The 18,318-nt window shown below is 43.5% G+C and overlaps 1 protein-coding gene across 1 annotated transcript in view; it reads left to right on the forward strand.

Annotated features, from left to right (window-relative positions):
* The first annotated feature begins 1,259 nt into the window (after window positions 1–1,259).
* The window catches only part of LOC132389992 (alpha-1-antiproteinase-like), a 129,852-nt gene continuing 112,793 nt past the window's right edge, over window positions 1,260–18,318 (forward strand). The window contains exons 1-4 of the mRNA XM_059962574.1: window positions 1,260–1,376; window positions 1,857–2,473; window positions 7,218–7,488; window positions 12,094–12,238. Coding sequence (XP_059818557.1) covers window positions 1,864–2,473; window positions 7,218–7,488; window positions 12,094–12,238 — 1,026 coding nt within the window. The 5' untranslated portion in view covers window positions 1,260–1,376; window positions 1,857–1,863. The remainder of the gene's footprint in view (window positions 1,377–1,856; window positions 2,474–7,217; window positions 7,489–12,093; window positions 12,239–18,318) is intronic.

The raw sequence follows: 18,318 nt of genomic DNA on the forward strand, positions 1-18,318 counted from the left end.
GGTTTGAGAGGGATTTGATAGATCATCAAGATATGAAATCATGCAGATTTAGGTGAAGCGGAGACAAATCGTTGCCACTTTGAAATGGTTAAAGGGTAACACATATCAATATTAGGAGTAAATGGTAGAACAGGAGTGAGGAATAAGAATCGAGCGGCATGGTAGTGCAGTGGATAGCTCAATATTTAACAGTAGAGGCAACACGAGTTGAATTCCGCACCTCACTCTAATGGATTTGTACATTCTTCCCGTGACTGTGTGGATTTCCTCTGGGTGCTCCAGTTTCCTCCCACAGTCCAAAGACCTGCTGGTTAGTAGGTTAATTTGTCATTATAAATTGTCCCGTGATTAGGCCAGGGGACTGAGGGGTGGTGCCACTCGAAGGGCCAGAGGAGCTTATTCCACACTGTATCTCAATAAAGAAATAAATCAGAATCAGGTTTAATATCGTCGACGTACATTCTGAAATTTGTTGCTTTGCGACAGCAGTACATTGCAATACGTAATAATAAAAAACTATAAATTGCAAAACAAATATATATTAAAAATTAAATGAAATAGGTAGTGCAAAAAGAGCAAAAAAATCAAACAGTAGTGATAGTGTACATGGGTTCCTTGTCTGCTCAGAAATCTGTTCTTTTACACAAGAATACTTCTAATCAGGAACACATTGTCTTTAAGGGTGGTTGGTGGATTTTCAAAGGGCAATTAGAGATCTTGGTCAAAAATATTTAGCAGGACCATGATGAAAGAGGGAGTGGATTACTTTACAAAGAGCCTGCATGTACTTGATGAGTTATAATTCTTGAATTCTATTTATGATGGTGAACTGTTGCCCAATCTAAGAAAAAGTATTGACACACTTTCAAGCAGATGTCACTGAAAAATTTTTAATATAGATGTACCTCTCGACCTTGGTGGAGTTTTCTGTCTAAAATAGAATGCAGTTCGAAATTTTCAGGTTCACTAACAACAATAACCTTGAGTAAAACCACACAATAAACAATGCAAACCTTAATGTATCCAGTAATGTTTGATTTGCAAGCTGTTCTGACTTTGTGTTTTCGGGGAGATCAGTGGATAAAAATGGAAATTTATCCTAACATGTCAGTTTGACTCTATGCAAAATCCAATACCTGAAATTGATATTACAAGATGCTTCCTGGAATATTTGCTGAGACACAGTGATGTAGTCAAACCTCTACTTGCAAAGCCAATTGGATTGTTTAAACAATGATATCTACGGATCAAAAGTCACTTCATTGATTAATGTCTAACTTGTGTTGCAATTGCTGTGGTATAAATTGACATTAGAGACCAAGGACTATACTTCAGCAAGTTGGACTGCCAAAGACAAACGAGCTTCTTCACTTTAGGTAGGACTCTGAAATTACAAATAGACTACCAATATGAATCTGTAAGTGAATAGGGATCAACTTGTTTTAGAAGTTAAGGAGCAATATCTGATCTTTATAACTTGTGAAATGTAATAGAGTTTCAGTATAAGCTTTGTGGAGAATGTAAAAGGAAGGCTTTGAGCAAACTCAGAACAATACAGCATGCCACAGTAATGTAGTAGTTAGTGTGTTGCTATTACTGCTCAGGGTGTTCTGGAGTTCAGTTCTTTGTACTTCCTGCCCGTGAGTGTGTGGGTTTCCCCCATGTGTTCCAGTTTCTTCCAAACATGTACAGGTTAGTAGGTTGATTGGTCATCGTCAATCATCCTGTGATTTGACTATGGTTAAATTGGTGAGTTTCTGGGTAGTGTGGCTCGTTAGACTGGAAGGATCTGTTCTGTGCTGAATCTCTAAATAAAGTACAATAAATACATTGTAGGCTTGTGTTTTACTTTGCAGGTTCAACATGGAGAAGTTTCTTGCTTTTGCTTTCCTGCTGGTCGCTTTGCCTTCCAGCGGCATGGTCAGTGGAAATCCCTCTGGTCCCTCTATACGTCCTTCCCTTCTCCACCTCTCAGCAGCAAATTCAGATTTTGCATTGCGTCTGTACAAACAAATTGCTGCTCAACCAGGCGCAGATTCCCAAAATATTTTCTTTTCTCCACTGAGCATCTCTGCTGCCCTGAGCATGTTGTCATTGGGTGCCCGGGAAAATACTCTGACTCAGCTCCTGCAGGTTCTTGGCTACAGCAACATCACAAGAAATGACGCTGTCAGAATGGGGCAGGTATTCCATGAGCTTCTGGAGCATGTGAACAATCTAAATAATGGAATCAAAACGGGAAACGCTCTGTATGTTCAAGAGGGGCGAGAAATTCGTGAAAGGTTTCTCAGAGAAGTCAAGGAACTTTACAATGCCAAAATAACAACTGTTGATTTTCGTGAACAACAAAGAACAAAAGACAAAATAAATGCTTATGTGAGTAACAAAACTGAAGGCAGAATCCCAAACATCCTTTCAAGGCCACTCTCACAGGATACCGTAATGCTTCTTCTCAACTACATCTTGTTCAGAGGTAAGAGATCATTTGGATGTTAAACACACATCATTTAATGACTGAATCAGCTGATGTTTCAACTTCTGTATTTTGAGTAGGACAATTTCTAAACATCTTTATATGCTCTTTGACGGTCAGGGTGTTTTGCAAAAGGTTTGTTTGTTATGCGCCATGTTGTATGACATGAGCAATCGTTGTCTTTCTGTGACTATGATTGTTCTTGGCAAATTTTTTTACAGAAGTGATTTGCCATTGCTTTCTTCTGGGTAGTGTCTTTACAAGATGGGTGAGCCCAGTCGTTATCAATAATCTTCAGAGTTTATCTGCCTAGTGCAGTGATTGCATATCCAGGACTTGTGATATGCACCAGCTACTCATACAAACACCCACTACCTGCTCCGATGGCTTCATGTGACCCTGGTGGGATGGGATGGGGGGAGTGGAGTCTAAGTAGACACTGCACCTTGCCTAGGGTGAGCTGCTGGCTAGTGAAGGGAAGGAGCACCTTACACCTCCTTTGGTAGAGACGTATCTCCACCCCGACACCCATGTTTTGCAATGAAATAATTTAAAATTCAAATCATTTAAAAGTTTATACATTTGTCATTTTTTACACTGATGTCCCCAAAATAATGATGTCAGAATAACTTGTAAATCAAACATTTCTGAATGCATCGTTAATTTGGGCGGCTCTATGCAAAATTATTGTTGGTGAACCAGAAAACCTAGAACGATATTCTATTTATAAAATATTACTTCTCAGGGAACTTAGAGTCAGAAGGGCTGACTCTGCCCTGTATTGCCAAATAAATGAAGTCAACCATACACATCTCTGTCCATCTCTCCTCCAATAAGAGCCTTACTTTGATCTGCACTAAACTCTCTTTCATCAAACTATCTTTAGGGTGTATTTCAAACTATGTCATAAGGTATATTTAAGGCAGGGATTGATAGATTCTTGATTGGTCAGGGCATGAAGGGCTACAGGAGGGAAGGCAGGAGATTGGGGCTGAGAGGGAAATAGATCAGTCATGATGAAATGGCAGAATTGACTCGATGGGCCAAATAGCCTAATTCTGCTCCTATATCTTGGTCTGTTTCTCTTGTCTGTTTTTCTTTTCCTTCTTGGCGTTTGTTCATTTAAATTATAGTTTCATTGTACGAAGACTCATGATCAGACTTGCAGTTCAATGCACAGATTAGTCATTGATAGAGAGGGGGTTATTCAAGGAAAGAAATAAATTGTACTACCTACAACTTATCAACATGACCCAAAAATCATCAAACCCGCTGAATTGCTCTGAGATGTGTGTCTAACTAGCAATTGATTCAATAAGGGTGACTATCAACAAAAGCAGTTACTGGTTCGATTTTCTGTTACAATTTCTGCAAAGAGCAATTCCATTCCTTGGTGGATGTTAGCAGTATTTGTAATTCAGTAGAGACAGAGACTCTGTTTTGTACCTGTGGTTTATGTACTGTACCCACACAGATCACTTTTAGCATTCTAGTTAGCATGTTGCTTATTTCCCTCTGGCAACATTAATATCATTAAAAGTGTGTTGCTATGTGTACTGAACATAGAGAAAAAACAAGATTGATCTGAACATGAACCTCAAATTCTGGTCATTTCTCCCACCCCCCTCTTCTCACTTCTTCTATTCCCCATTTTGGCTCACTTCTTACCTATTTTCTTATCCATCAGCTCAGTCTGCTTCCCCTTTCTCCCATGGTCCACTCTCCTCTACTATCCGACTCCTTCATCTTAACCCTTCACCTCTTCCAGCTATCACCTCCCAGCTTCTCACCTCATCTCCTAATCCCACTCCATCACCTTCTGCTTCACATGGTTTCCCCATCAGCTGCCAGCTCATACTTCGCTCTCCCCGTCCCACCCACTCCTTTCTCAGCCCGAAATGTCAGCTGTTCCTTCTCCTCCACAGATGCTGCCTGACCTGCTGAGTTCCTCCAGCATTTTTTGTGTGTTGCTCTGGATTTCCGTCAACTGCAGAACCTTTTGTGTTTCCGATTAAACTCCCGTTGGTTAACAGCAAGAAAGGAATAAAATCACGGCCAAGAAATTGGTTTGAACATAAAACATTAGAGCACAGAAAAGGCCATTTGGCAATGATGTTGTGCCAAGCTACCGTACTGTGTAAAAATCTCAGGCACATAGATAAGGCTCGTGTGCCTAAGACCTTTGCACAGTACTGTATTTGTCAACATGCAGTGCAGAACGAGTTTGTAAATCCGGCGGGAGAAAAGGATGTTGGGAATGGAGAGGGTGGAGGGCCACAGAAGGAGTGTGGGACCGATGGAAGAGGAGTGTCATGGGTGGGGGTGGGGTTGGTACAGGGGCAGGCATGCCCAGCCTTGAGACAGTAGACAAGGTGTAAGAAGCCATAGAAAAGTACAATAGAGATAAGCCATTTGGTTCATCTGATCTGTGCCTAACCATGTAGACAACCTATTTCAATCGACCATAGCCCTCTGTGCCCCTCCCATCCAAGTACCTTGCATCTACCTCATGCACTGGCACTACTTAAACACTGTCATGAGCCTCTGAGTGAAGAAGTTTCCCCTCACATTCCCCTTAATCAGTGGTGCCCCCACCAAGCACTCAAGCGTGCAGCAAAGCATCAATAAAGACAGAGACTTGCAGTACCCCAAAGACTACTCCTTCACCCAGTGTTTGACATACCACAGGCTCTCTCCCTCCTTCGTAATGGAAAAAGAGGTGTCCCTGTTTCACAGTGAGAGGGGAGATGTAACAAAATAACTCACTGATTCATGGTGTTAAAAGTCTGTTGCATTGCTTCTTCCGAGCTCTGTGCCTCTGGGCACACAGCCAGCAGCAAGTCCGCTGCTTCCGATCTTCCTTGCTCTCCCGCGACACATCAGTCGTCATCAGCGGTGGCACCGGCCTTGAATCAGCCCACCACAAAAACCACGTTAGTCTTCCAGGCCATGTCCTTGGCACGTTGAAAAGCGGACAGTCAAGAGAAAGTGAGAGCAGGTCCCATTCCCACAAAGAACCAAAGTCAGAGAGTAACTCCAGGTCAGGCTGTTCGACAGAATCCTGAAAGGGAGAAAAGAGATATCACAGTACACCACCATGATGCCCATTTTAACAGATCTAACATATCCTCAGCAAGCACATAGACAATGAGAATACTTTCCTAGATGAGGAATGCCTGAAAATACTAAGTTTTTCTGGTGATTTCCGATATGACAATGTCCAGAAATGGTGCATCAGGGGCAGATGTGATCCAGTCTCCAGCTCTGAAAGGTTTCAGCAAACCAGACTCTTGAGAATGCAGACACAGCCGTGGTGGCCATTGCTGGAGCAGACTGGGGGCTGGATCGAAGCATCAGGGTCTGAGCCCGAGAGTGAAAAATGAACTGATGTTTGGCCATTGCTGGGGTGCACTTGAGACAAGATGGAAGTGGCAGGGCCCAGCCTGAGAGTTAAAACAAATGGATGCTTGGCCGGTTGAAGCACCCAGCTAGATTAAAAAGATCAAGACATCAAAGTTGAGGGCAAAGGATGAACTCACTACTCTGCATGGATTCTTTTCTTAGCACTAAACTGTAGCCTGTAGAGATTGGCACTCACCTCAGCACAGAACCTGCTCCAGGGCTGTTGCCTGCAGTCAGCAGTCATCGGGCTCCTGGACTGGTATCACTCACCTCAGTGCTGAATTGGTTCCGGGGCTGTGTCCTGCAGTCAGCAGTCATCGGGCTCCTGGACTGGTATCACTCACCTCGGTGGTGAACCGGCTCTGGAGCTGTGTCCTGCAGTCAGCAGTCATCGGGCTCCTGGACTGGTATCACTCACCTCGGTGGTGAACCGGCTCTGGAGCTGTGTCCTGCAGTCAGCAGTCATCGGGCTCCTGGACTGGTATCACTCACCTCGGTGGTGAACCGGCTCCGGGGCTGTGTCCTGCAGTCAGCAGTCATCGGGCTCCCGGATTGGTATCACTCACCTCAGCACAGAACCTGCTCCAGGGCTGTTGCCTGCAGCCATCGGGCTCCTGGACTGGTATCACTCACCTCAGTGCTGAACCAGCTCTGGGGCTGTGTCCTGCAGTCAGCAGCCATCGGGCTCCCGGATTGGTATCACTCACCTCGGTGCTGAACCAGCTCTGGGGCTGTGTCCTGCAGTCAGCAGCCATCGGGCTCCTGGACTGGTATCACTCACCTCGGTGCTGAACCAGCTCTGGGGCTGTGTCCTGCAGTCAGCAGCCATCGGGCTCCTGGACTGGTATCACTCACCTCGGTGCTGAATTGGTTCCAGGGCTGTGTCCTGCAGTCAGCAGCCATCGGGCTCCTGGACTGGTATCACTCACCTTGGTGGTGAACCGGCTCTGGGGCTGTGTCCTGCAGTCAGCAGCCATCGGGCTCCTGGACTGGTATCACTCACCTCGGTGGTAAACCAGCTCCGGGGCTGTGAGCTCACTCTCGGGGTCTCTGCAGTTCACGTTCTGTGTGGTATTTGTTTACTTGTTTATTGTTTGTACAATTTGCTCTTTTTTCACTCAATGGGTGTTTGACGGTTTGTTCTGCATGGGGGGAGGGGGTTTTCAGGGATTCTATTGTGTCCCTTTGTTTTGTGGCTGTCTGCAAGAAGACAAATCTCAAGCTGCATATAGTGTGTGTACTGATAATGGATGTACTTTGAACTTTGAGCATACAGTATGTTGCATGCATGCACATGTTGATACGATTACCCTGAGTGCGCTTATCTCTTTGTTTTCTCCAGGTGATTGGTTGAGGCCTTTTGACAGGAGCCGCACTTATGAAGCTGACTTTCAGGTCAATAGCAATACAAAAGTGAAAGTTCAGATGATGAAAAAGACGGGAATGTATTACAGGACCTATGCCAATGACCTCTCCACTGATGTGCTTCTGATGGAATATGTAGGAAATACCTCCCTATTGATTTTGCTACCGAGACCTGGAAAATTGGCAGAGGTGGAGCAGAATCTGACCGTTCGAAGATTTTATCAGCTCTTGATGTCGATGGAAATGAGGTAAGTTCAATTAAATCAAAGTGAATGTTATTATTATTTTTAGCTGTACAAATGAGCTAAAAAAATTACCATGATACATAGGAGCAGGATTAGGCCATTCTGGCCATCAATTCTGCCCCACCATTCCATTATAACTGATTTAATATCCCTCTCAACCCCATTCTCCTGCTTTCACCCTGCAACATTTGATGCCCTGACTAATCAAGAACCTATCAACCTCCACTTTAAATATACTCACGGACTTAACCCCCACAGTCAGCCCTGGAAGTGTTTCACCACCCTCTTAGCAACAAAGTTCCTCCTTATCTCTATTCTAAAGGGGCAACATAGAAAATAGGGCATTGATCAGTACAGCACAGGAACAGGCTATTCATCACTATTAGATGTCATCTCAGCCTTCACTGCTCCACAGAACAGAAAACCAAGTACATCAACGTCTCTTTATTGCACAAGCTCTCTAATCCTGGCAGCATCCTGGTGAACCTGTGCTGCACTCTCTTCAAAGCCTCCACATCCTTCCTAGAATGAGGGAACCAGCATTAGATGCAATACTCCAGATGTGGCCTAACTAGAGTTTTATAAAGTTGCAACATAACCTCCTAACTTTTGAACTCATATTCTTGACTAGTGAAGACAAACATGCCAAATGCCTTCTTCAGAATCAGAATTAATATCAGTGACACAAGTCATGATAGAGCATAGACAACACAGGAAGAGGCCATTCAGCCCACAATGTTGTACCAAACCAATTAAAAAGCAAATCAAAAACACCCAAACACTAATCCCTCCTACCTACACCATGTTCATATCCCTCCATCTTCCTTATATCTATGTGCCCATCCAAACATCTCTTAATAGCCTCTGATGTATTTGCCTCTGCCACCATCCCAAGCAGTGCATTCCAGGCACTCACAATTCTCTAGGTATAAAACTTACCCCTCACATCCCCCTTGAACCTACCCCCTCTCACCTTCAATGCATGCCCTCTGGTATTAGATATTTCAACCCTGGGAAACAGATACTCCCTCTATGCCTTTATGATCTACGCCTTTCATAATCTTGTAAACCTCAGTCAGGTCTCCTCTCAACCTCCAACGCTCAAGAGAAAACAACCTAAATTTATCCTGTCTTTCATGATAGCATATGCCCTCTAAACCAGGTAACATTCTGGTAAACCTCTTCTGCACGCTCTCCAAATCTTTAACATCCTTCCTATGGTGAGGTGGCCAGAACTGTATGCAATACTCCAGGCGTAGCCTAACCAGAGTTTTATAAAGTTGTAAATTACCTCTTGACTTTTGAACCAATCTTCTTGACTAATAAAGGCAAATATTCCATAAGCCTTCTTAATCACCTTATTGACCTGTGCAGCCACTTTCAAGGAGCTATGAACTTGGATCCTGTGATCTCACTGTTGAGGACCCTGCCCTTAACAGTGCACTGTCTCCTTGCATTTGCTCTACCAACGTGCAACACCTCACATTTATCTGGATTAAGCTCCATCTGCTATTTCTCTGCCATTATCTGCAACTGATCTATATCAGCTGTATTCTTTGCCAGTCATCGACAACTCTACCAATCTTGGTATCATCTGAAAACTTACTAAACCACCCATCTACAGTTTCATCCAGGTCATTTATATAGATCACAAACAGCACAGGTCCCTGTGGAACACCACTAACTTACAGACCTCCAACTCTACCAATCTTGGTATCATCTGAAAACTTACTAAACCACCCATCTACAGTTTCATCCAGGTCATTTATATAGATCACAAACAGCACAGGTCCCTGTGGAACACCACTAACTACAGACCTCCAACTCGAATCTCTGCTCCAATGTCTTATGGTCTTATAGGCTTATGGAATCAGCCCCTTCAACCATTACCCTGTGTCTTCTATGAGCAAGCTAGTTCTAAATCTAAACAGCCAAATCACCATGTATTTTAATCTTCTGGATTAGCCTTACATGAGTGACTTTGTCAAAAGCCTTACTAAAATCCATGTAGACACTGCCCTTCCCTCAACAGTCTCTCTTGTCACATAAAGATACAGGTCAACGGCCCAGCAATCTCGTCTCTTGCATCCTTCAATACCTGGGGTAAATCCCATCAGGCTCTGGCGACTTATCCACCTTAATTATCATCAGGAGGCCCAACACCCTTCTCCTTGACCTCTGAACACTCTAATGTAAATATACATGCAGCACTGATCTCCTGGTCCTCCAAATACTTTCTCCTTGATAAATATTGAAGCAAAGTACTCACTAAGTACCTCACTCACATTCTCTGTATCCAAGCAAATGTTCCCCTCTTTATCATTGAGTCATCCCACCCTCTCCTCATTATCCTTTTGCTCTTGTAAGTACAGAATGCCTTTGGATTCACCTTCATCCTACTTGTCAAGGACTTTGCATGACATCTTCTGGCTTTCCTAATTCCCATCTCAAGTTCTTTTTTTGGCTTCTTCGATGACACAAAGCTGGGTGGCAGTGTGAAATGTCAGAAGGATGTTATGAGAATGCAGGGTGACTTGGACAGGCTAGGTGATTGGGAAAATATATGGCAGATGCAGTTTAATGTGGATAAATGTGAGGTTATCCACTTTGGTGGCAAGAACAGGAAGGCAGATTACTATCTAAATGGAATCAAGTTAGGAAAAGGGGAAGTACAACAAGATCTAGGTGTTCTTGTACATCAGTCAATGAAAACAAGCATGCAGGTACAGCAGGCAGTGAAGAAAGCTAATGGCATGCTGGCCTTTATAACAGAGGAATTGAGTATAGGAGTAAAGAGGTCCTTCTGCAGCTGTACAGGGCCCTGGTGAGACCCCACCTGGAGTATTGTGTGCAATTTTGGTCTCCAAATTTGAGGAAGGACGTTCTTGCTATTGAGAGAGTGTAGTGTAGGTTCACGAGGTTAATTCCTGGAATGGCAGGACTGTCATATGTTGAAAGATTGGAGCGACTGAGCTCGTATACACTGGAATTTTGAAGGATGAGAGGGGATCTGATTGAAACATATAAGATTATTAAGGGATTGGACACACTGGAGGGAGGAAGCATGTTCCCGCTGATGGGTGAGTCCAGAACTAGAGGCCACAGTTTAAGAACAAGGGGTAGGCCATTTAGAACAGAGATGCGGAAAACTTTTTCACCCAGAGAATGGTGGATATGTGGAATGCTCTGCCCCAGAAGGCAGTGGAGGCCAAGTCTCTGGATGCATTCAACAGAGAGTTAGATAGAGCTCTTATACATAGTGGGGTCAAGGGATATGGGGAGAGGGCAGGAACGGGGTACTGATTGTGTATGATCAGCCATGATCACAGTGAGTGGCGGTGCTAGCTAGAAGGGCCAAATGGCCTACTCCTGCTCCTAATGTCTATTGTATATTGTCTATTTATACTCATGTTTCATTTGATCTTAACTTTTGTAGCTTTACATACTTTCTCTTTTTCTTCTTGACTAAATTCATCACTGTTCTTGACATCCGAGGCTCCCTTATCTTTCTATCCCTGTCCTTCCTTCTAACAGGAACGTTTCCTGCACTCTGTACAATTGATCTTTAAACACACTCCACATGTCTGATGTGAACTTTCCAGAGAAAAGGTGTTCCCAAATAATCCTTCTTAGTTCCTGCTTACCACCTTCATAATTTGCCCTACTTCAATTTAAAACTCTCCCACAAAGACCGTACCTATCCTTATCCGTTGCTATCCTGAAATTCAAGGAGCTGAGGTCACTGTTCCCTAACTGTTCACCCACCGAAAGGTCAGTCACCTCTGGCCAGGCTCATGACCCAACACCAGGTCCAGTACGGCCCCTCCTCTTGTTAGACTGTTCACACATTGATTTAAGAAATCTTCCTGGATACACTTAACAAATTCTGCCCCATCTAAACCCCTTACACTGAGAAGCTCCCATTTTATATTAGGGAGGTTGGAATCCCCCATGACAACCCTGTTATTTTCACACATTTCCTTGATCTGACTACATATCTGTTCCTAATGTCCCATTGGCTATTAGGGGGTCAGTGGTATAATCTCATCAGTGTGATTGCACCCCTCCTATTCCTGAGTTTTATCCAAATGACTCAGCATCTGACATCTGACCCTCCATTAAGTCTCCCCTGAGTACAGCTGTGATATTGTCCCCGATTGGTAGTGCTGCTCCCTGCTCCGCCCCTTTTACCTCCTCGATCTTTTATAGACAATAGACAGTAGATGCAGGAGTAGGCCATTCAGCCCTTCTAGCCAGCACCGCCATTCACTGTGATCATGGCTGATCATACACAATCAGTACTAGTTACTTAGTTTCTAGTTGTTGTGTTTGTATTAATGTGTTCTTTTGCAGCTTCATCAGACCCGGATTTGCAATTATTTCATTCTTCTTTGGACTTGTATACTGGAAATTACACACAACAGTCTTGAACTTTGAATCCATAGATGCTGCCTGATCTGTTGTTTTCCTCCAGTATTTTGTGTGTGTTACATTAATTTTTAGATTTCCTTTTGTAGTTTAATTTATTTATCAGTAAAAGTTTAAAAAACTAAGATGTGAGAAAATATGAGATGATACAATACCTTTCTGGTGTTATGTTCATGACAGCTCTACAGAAGTGCATTTGCCAAAGATGATACTGAAGAAAGATTACCAACTGAAAACCCTACTGAATTCCATGGGTATCAGAGATGCATTTACCAGCGATGCAAACTTTTCTAGAATATCTGAAAGGCCTGTAAAAGTATCACAGGTAAACCATTAAAAGATTGATTATATTGAATACAGTTTATGTTAACTAACAAAAGATCACAAAAGTACTGCTTGGTTTATTGGGATAATTTAAATGTTTAAGTTTGTATGCAGTCATTGAATATGAATGCGCAAACCCTCCCTCCACAATCCATACACATCCTTTCCTTATCTACCCAGTGGCTCACCCCTCCACATTCCCTAAGTATACTATACATATCCACCCACTAACCCACCCCTCCACATTCCCTAAGTATACTATACAAATCCACCCACTAACCCACCCCTCCACATTCCCTAAGTATACTATACATATCCACCCACTAACCCACCCCTCCACATTCCCTATGTATACTATACATATCCACCTACTGACCCACCCCTCCACATTCCCTAAGTATACTATACATATCCACCCACTAACCCACCCCTCCACATTCCCTAAGTATACTATACATATCCACCTACTGACCCACCCCTCCACATTCCCTATGTATACTATACATATCCACCCACTAACACACCCCTCCGCATTCCCTATGTATACTATTACAATAAGAAATATAATTTTACAAATTAAATTAAATAATTAGTGCAAATAGAGAGCAAAAATTACGAGAGGTGATTATAAGTTTGTGGCCTAAAGCAGAAGGAGTCAATTTTACAAAAGCTAGCACATTTATTTTTCTTACATTTACACACTTAGTGCAGTGGTTGTGGAGCATATGGATCCCTTCTTTGTAGAAGTCAGCATCTTGGACCTCCACAAGTGGTCCACAGCATGGGGTGTTTGATAAGTTCATGGCCTAAGGTAGAAGGAGATGAGTTATTAACTTCAAACTTTCTGCATTTTCACTCAAAAAGTTGAACTGCACATGCATGTAACAAGAGCTGTATAACATCTCCTTCCACCTTAGAACCACTTTTACAAAGAAGGGATTAAGTGCGTACATGTAAGAGGGGATTATGTTGAAAAATAAATGTGCTAGGTTTTCTAAAATTGACTCATTTTACCTTAGGCCACAAACATACCCCTTGTATAGTGAGGTAGTTAACATAGGTTCATTGTCCGTTCAGAATTCTGATGTTGGAGGGGAAGAAGCTTTTCCTAAACATTGAGTGCATGTCTTCAGGCTCCTGTACCTCTTCCTTGATGGTAGCAATGAGGAGTGGGCGCATTCTGGGTGGTATATACAAACATAGTACTCTCACTACGGTTTTACCAAAGACCTACTGAAATGAAGCATGGTCTCTCTACTTGCAACAAATAGTAAGATCTTCTTAGTATTCCTAGCTGCTTGTTGTATCTGTTTGAATCTTGTACCAGAACCGAGATAACCTTCCGAGTGTTCTGCAACTGTTCTGAGGATAAGTTTTATTACTTCTTCACCCAAAATGGACAATTTCACATTTTACCATCTAATACTTAATTTCTCAGATCTCTGCCTATATACCTATACAATCGATATCCCTTTCTAGTCACCCAAGGTCTTCTTCACAACTTAATTTCTTGCCTATCTTTGTGTCATGAGAAGAGATTCAGGGATAATTCTCAAAACTACGGACCAGTGAGTCTCACATCAGTGGTTGGGAAGTTACTGGAGGAAATTCATAGCAATAGGATTTATGAGTATTTGAAGAACCACTGACTAATTAGGGACTTTGTACAGGGCAAGTCAAGTCTCACGAACTTGATTGATTTTTTTGAACAAATTGATCAGGGTGATTGATGAAGATAGAACTATGGAAGTTGTCCGCATTTTACAATGTCTGTCTTTGGAGGCTCATCCAGAAGATTAAGGTGCAAGGGATCAGTGGCAGTTTGGATTCAGAACTGGCTTGCCTATAGAGGACAGAGGGTGGTGGTTGAAGGGACTCACTCTAGTTGGAAGTCTATGATTTGCAGTGTTCTGCAGAGATCTATACTGGGACCTCTGCTGTTTCTGATGTAAACACGTAAACTAGATGGAAATGTAGAAGGAAGGGTTAGTAAATTGCAGATGATACAAAAATTGGTGGTGTTCTAGATAATATAGATGACTGGAAAAATATAATTGAACATATGTATAGAGAAATGGCAGATGGAGTTTAACCCTGCTAAACGTGCTGTTGCTCCTTGGGAAGTCAAATGTAAAGATAGAGTACTCTGTTAATGGCAAGAGACTTAACAGTGTTGCTGAGCAGAGGGATCTTGGGGTCCAATTTCATAACCTCCTGAAAGAGGCTACTCAGGTTGATAGGGTAGATCGGAAGGCATATTTGCATCCTTGCCTTCATTTGTCCAGGATTAGAGGACATGTGCTACAAGGAGAGGTTGGACAAACTTTCGTTCTTTTCTCTGGAGTGCCGGAGGCTGAAGGGAGATTTGATAGAGCTTTATTAGATTATGAGAGGCATACTATAAATAAAATAGACAAACCAGCAGCTTTTTCTCAGGGTTGAAATGTCTAATACCAAAGGGCATGTATTTAAGGTGAGAGGGGGTAAGTTAAAAGGAAATGCCAGAGGCAAATTCATTGACACCAAGTGTGGTGGGTGCCTGGAATGTGCTTCCTGGGGTGGTAGTAGAGGCAGATACATTAGGGTACTTTAAGGAATTTGAAGAAAATGAATGGAATTGGACATGGCGTAGGCAGAATGGATTAGTTTAATTGACCATTTGCTGACAATTTGATTTGGTAAGCTGAAGGAACTGTTCAGGGGCTATACTGTCTGAGTTCTATCTGAAGGACTGTTCAGGGTCTGTACTGTCTGTGTTCTATCTGAAGGAGTGTTCAGGGTCTGTACTGACTGTGTTCTATATGAAGGAACTGTTCAGGGTCTGTACTGTCTGTGTTCTATCTGAAGGACCTGTTCAGGGTCTCTACTGTCTGTGTTCTATCTGAAGGACCTGTTCAGGGTCTGTACTGTCTGTGTTCTATCTAAAGGACCTATTATTGTGCTGCACAGTCTGTGTTCTCTCTGAAGGACTGTTCAGGGTCTGTACTGTCTGTGTTCTATCTGAAGGACCTGTTCCGAGTCTGTACTGACTGTGTTCTATCTAAAGGACCTGTTATTCTGCTGCACAGTCTGTGTTCTCTCTGAAGGACTGTTCAGGGTCTGTACTGTCTGTGTTCTATCTGAAGGACCTGTTCAGGGTCTGTACTGTCTGTGTTCTATCTGAAGGACCTGTTCAGAGTCTGTACTGTCTGTGTTCTATCTGAAGGACCTGTTCCGAGTCTGTACTGACTGTGTTCTATCTGCACCTGTTCTTGTGCTGCACTGTCTGTGTTCTATCTGAAGGAGTGTTCAAGGTCTGTACTGTCTGTGTTCTATCTGAAGGACCTGTTCAGGGTCTGTACTGTCTGTGTTCTATCTGAAGGACCTGTTCAGAGTCTGTACTGTCTGTGTTCTATCTGAAGGACCTGTTCCGAGTCTGTACTGACTGTGTTCTATCTAAAGGACCTATTATTGTGCTGTACTGTCTGTGTTCTATCTGAAGGAGTGTTCAAGGTCTGTACTGTCTGTGTTCTATCTGAAGGAGTGTTCAGGGTCTGTACTGTCTGTGTTCTACCTGAAGGACCTGTTCTTGTGCTGTACTGTCTGTGTTCTATCTGAAGGACCTGTTAAGGGTCTGTACTGTCTGTGTTCTATCTGAAGGACCTGTTCAGGGTCTGTACTGTCTGTGTTCTATCTGAAGGACTGTTCAGGGTCTGTACTGTCTGTGTTCTATCTGAAGGACCTGTTCTTGTGCTGCACTGTCTGTGTTCTATCTGAAGGACCTGTTCAGGGTCTGTACTGTCTGTGTTCTATCTGAAGGAGTGTTCAAGGTCCGTACTGTCTGTGTTTTATCTGAAGGAACTGTTCAGGGTCTGTACTGTCTGTGTTCTATCTGAAGGAGTGTTCAAGGTCCGTACTGTCTGTGTTTTATCTGAAGGAACTGTTCAGGGTCTGTACTGTCTGTGTTCTATCTGAAGGACTGTTCAGGGTCTGTACTGTGTGTGTTCTATCTGAAGGACTGTTCAGGGTCTGTACTGTCTGTGTTCTATCTGAAAGACCTGTTCTGTGTCTGTACAGACTGTGTTCTATCTGAAGGACTGTTCAGGGTCTGTACTGTCTGTGTTCAATCTGAAGGACCTGTTCAGGGTCTCTACTGTCTGTGTTCTATCTGAAGGAACTGTTCAGGGTCTGTACTGTCTGTGTTCTATCTGAAGGACTGTTCAGGGTCTGGACTGTCTGTGTTCTATCTGAAGGACCTGTTCAGGGTCTGTACTGTCTGTGTTCTATCGGAAGGACCTGTTCACGGTATGTACTGTCTGTGTGCTATCTGAAGGACCTGTTCAGGGTCGGTACTGTCTGTGTTCTATCTGAAGGACCTGTTCAGGGTCTGTACTGTCTGTGTTCTATCTGAATGGGTGTTCAGGCTCTGTACTGTCTGTGTTCTATCTGAAGGAGTGTTCAGGGTCTGTACTGTCTGTGTTCTATCTGAGGGACCTGTTCAGGGGCTGTACTGTCTGTCTTCTATCTGAAGGACTGTTCAGGGTCTGTACTGTCTGTCTTCTATCTGAAGGACCTGTTCAGGGTCTGCACTGTCCGTGTTCTATCTGAAAGACCTGTTCAGTGTCTGTACAGACTGTGTTCTATCTGAAAGACCTGATCAGGGTCTGTACTGTCTGTGTTCTATCTGAAGGACTGTTCAGGGTCTGTACTGTCTGTGTTCTATCTGAAGGACTGTTCAGGGTCTGTACTGTCTGTGTTCTATCTGAAGGACTGTTCAGGGTCTGTACTGTCTGTGTTCTATCTGAAGGACCTGTTATTGTGCTGCACAGTCTGTGTTCTATCTGAAGGTCTGTTCTTGTTCTGTACTGTCTGTGTTCTATCTGCAGGACCTGTTCAGGGTCTGTACTAACTGTGTTCTACCTGAAGGACCTGTTCAGGGTCTGCACTGTCCGTGTTCTATCTGAAGGACCTGATCAGGGTCTGTACTGTCTGTGTTCTATCTGAAGGACCTGTTCAGGGTCTGTACTGTCTGTGTTCTATCTGAAGGACCTGTTCAGGGTCTGTACTGTCTGTGTTCTATCTGAAGGACCTGTTCAGGGTCTGTACTGTCCGTGTTCTATCTGAAGGACCTGTTCAGGGTCTGTACTGTCTGTGTTCTATCTGAAGGAGTGTTCAGGGTCTGTACTATCTGTGTTCTATCTGAAGGAGTGTTCAGGGTCTGTACTGTTTGTGTTCTGTCTGAAGGACCTGTTCAGGGTCAGTACAGTCTGTGTTCTATCTGAAGGAGCTGTTCAAGGTCTGTATTGTCTGTGTTCTATCTGAAGGACAGTTCAGGGTCTGTACTGTATGTCTTCTATCTGAAGGACCTGTTCACGGTATGTACTGTCTGTGTGCTATCTGAAGGACCTGTTCAGGGTCGGTACTGTCTGTGTTCTATCTGAAGGACCTGCTCAGGGTCTGTACTGTCTGTGTTCTATCTGAAGGACCTGTTCAGGGTCTGTACTGTCTGTGTTCTATCTGAATGGGTGTTCAGGGTCTGTACTGTCTGTGTTCTATCTGAAGGACCTGTTCAGAGTCTGTACTGTCTGTGTTCTATCTAACAGACCTGTTATTCTGCTGCACAGTCTGTGTTCTATCTGAAGGACTGTTCAGGGTCTGTACTGTCTGTGTTCTATCTGAAGGACCTGTTCAGAGTCTGTACTGTCTGTGTACTATCTGAAGGAGTGTTCAAGGTCTGTACTGTCTGTGTTCTATCTGAAGGCGTGTTCAGGGTCTGTACTGTCTGGGTTCTACCTGAAGGACCTGATCTTGTGCTGCACTGTCTGTGTTCTATCTGAAGGACCTGTTCTTGTGCTGCACTGTCTGTGTTCTATCTGAAGGACCTGCTCAGGGTCTGTACTGTCTGTGTTCTATCTAAAGGACCTGTTATTCTGCTGCACAGTCTGTGTTCTATCTGAAGGACTGTTCAGGGTCTGTACTGTCTGTGTTCTATCTGAAGGACCTGTTCAGAGTCTGTACTGTCTGTGTTCTATCTGAAGGACCTGTTCAGGGTCTGTACTATCTGTGTTCTATCTGAAGGAGTGTTCAAGGTCCGTACTGTCT

The sequence above is a fragment of the Hypanus sabinus genome, chromosome 2 (genome assembly GCF_030144855.1).
Source record: "Hypanus sabinus isolate sHypSab1 chromosome 2, sHypSab1.hap1, whole genome shotgun sequence".
In the NCBI taxonomy this organism is placed as follows: domain Eukaryota; kingdom Metazoa; phylum Chordata; class Chondrichthyes; order Myliobatiformes; family Dasyatidae; genus Hypanus; species Hypanus sabinus.